We start from the raw sequence: 966 nt of genomic DNA, 5'->3' as shown, positions 1-966 counted from the left end.
ACGCACACATGTACGTTTGTGTGTTATATTCATCTACATTTCAGTTTCAGTAATACCATCAACCAGCTTGTAACCACAGACGAAAAAAGAGAAAAAAAAACAGATCACCAAACCAACATTAAAACTGCGTTCGCTTCCTTTCCTTTCAGCTAACCTACATCGACTTCCTGGCCTACGAGATCTTCGACCAACACCTGTGCCTCGACAGGACGTGCCTCGACGGCCTCAAGAACCTCCAGGCTTTCCAGAAGAGGTTTGAAGATCTCGAGCCCATCAGGAAGTACATGGCGTCCCCGGATTTCATCAGGACGCCGATTTGCAACAAGTATGCTCAGTTTACGATCGCTGAGGGAAAATGAAACGTAGATGGCTTGGTTTATGAAGAGGAAGAAATATGAAATGGGGAGGAAGATATGAAAAGTAAAGAAAGAAAATATGAAAAACTGGGATTAAGAACACTTTTTATTTGTGATGTTTTATAAAAGTAAAAAATAAGATGATTGTTGTTGATTTACTATACCTAAAATTATTAGATAAATATATGCTTGTGAATACTTGTCACCTCAAACAACAGCAAAAATCGTATTCACGAAACATTTTCTCACCTTCACATTATGTACCTATGGATCAGGAACTGCAAAATAATTGAAATAGATATACTAATGAGTACTCAGATGAACAGAAATTAAAATCATACCAAGAAGTTCGCTTTGAAAAATTATTAAAAAAAAATACTATAAATAGCCCGAAGTACACGAAGATACACGGATCACTGATATAATAATACTTAAGGATACACCAAGAAAAGAGAATGCCGCAGATGTATCTTTAGGAGGATGTGAATACTTGCATTCACGTAACGCCGCTGCTATCTGTGCGTCAAACTTTGTACGCACAAATCAATCTTGCTCCATATGTGGATATAAAGAAATTTTCTGCTATAATGCATTTTCATTGCCAAAAATT

The 966-nt window shown here is 36.7% G+C and overlaps 1 protein-coding gene across 1 annotated transcript in view; it reads left to right on the top strand.

Annotated features, from left to right (window-relative positions):
- LOC119592117 (glutathione S-transferase Mu 1-like) overlaps positions 1 to 502 on the top strand; it is a 14,650-nt gene extending 14,148 nt beyond the window's left edge. The window contains exon 5 of the mRNA XM_037940937.1: positions 150 to 502. Coding sequence (XP_037796865.1) covers positions 150 to 359 — 210 coding nt within the window. The 3' untranslated portion in view covers positions 360 to 502. The remainder of the gene's footprint in view (positions 1 to 149) is intronic.
- Positions 503 to 966: the final 464 nt, after the last annotated feature.

The sequence above is a fragment of the Penaeus monodon genome, chromosome 29 (genome assembly GCF_015228065.2).
Source record: "Penaeus monodon isolate SGIC_2016 chromosome 29, NSTDA_Pmon_1, whole genome shotgun sequence".
NCBI lineage: Eukaryota > Metazoa > Arthropoda > Malacostraca > Decapoda > Penaeidae > Penaeus > Penaeus monodon.
Note: the sequence above shows the minus strand (reverse complement) of the source record. Positions and strands in the feature narration are given on the sequence as shown.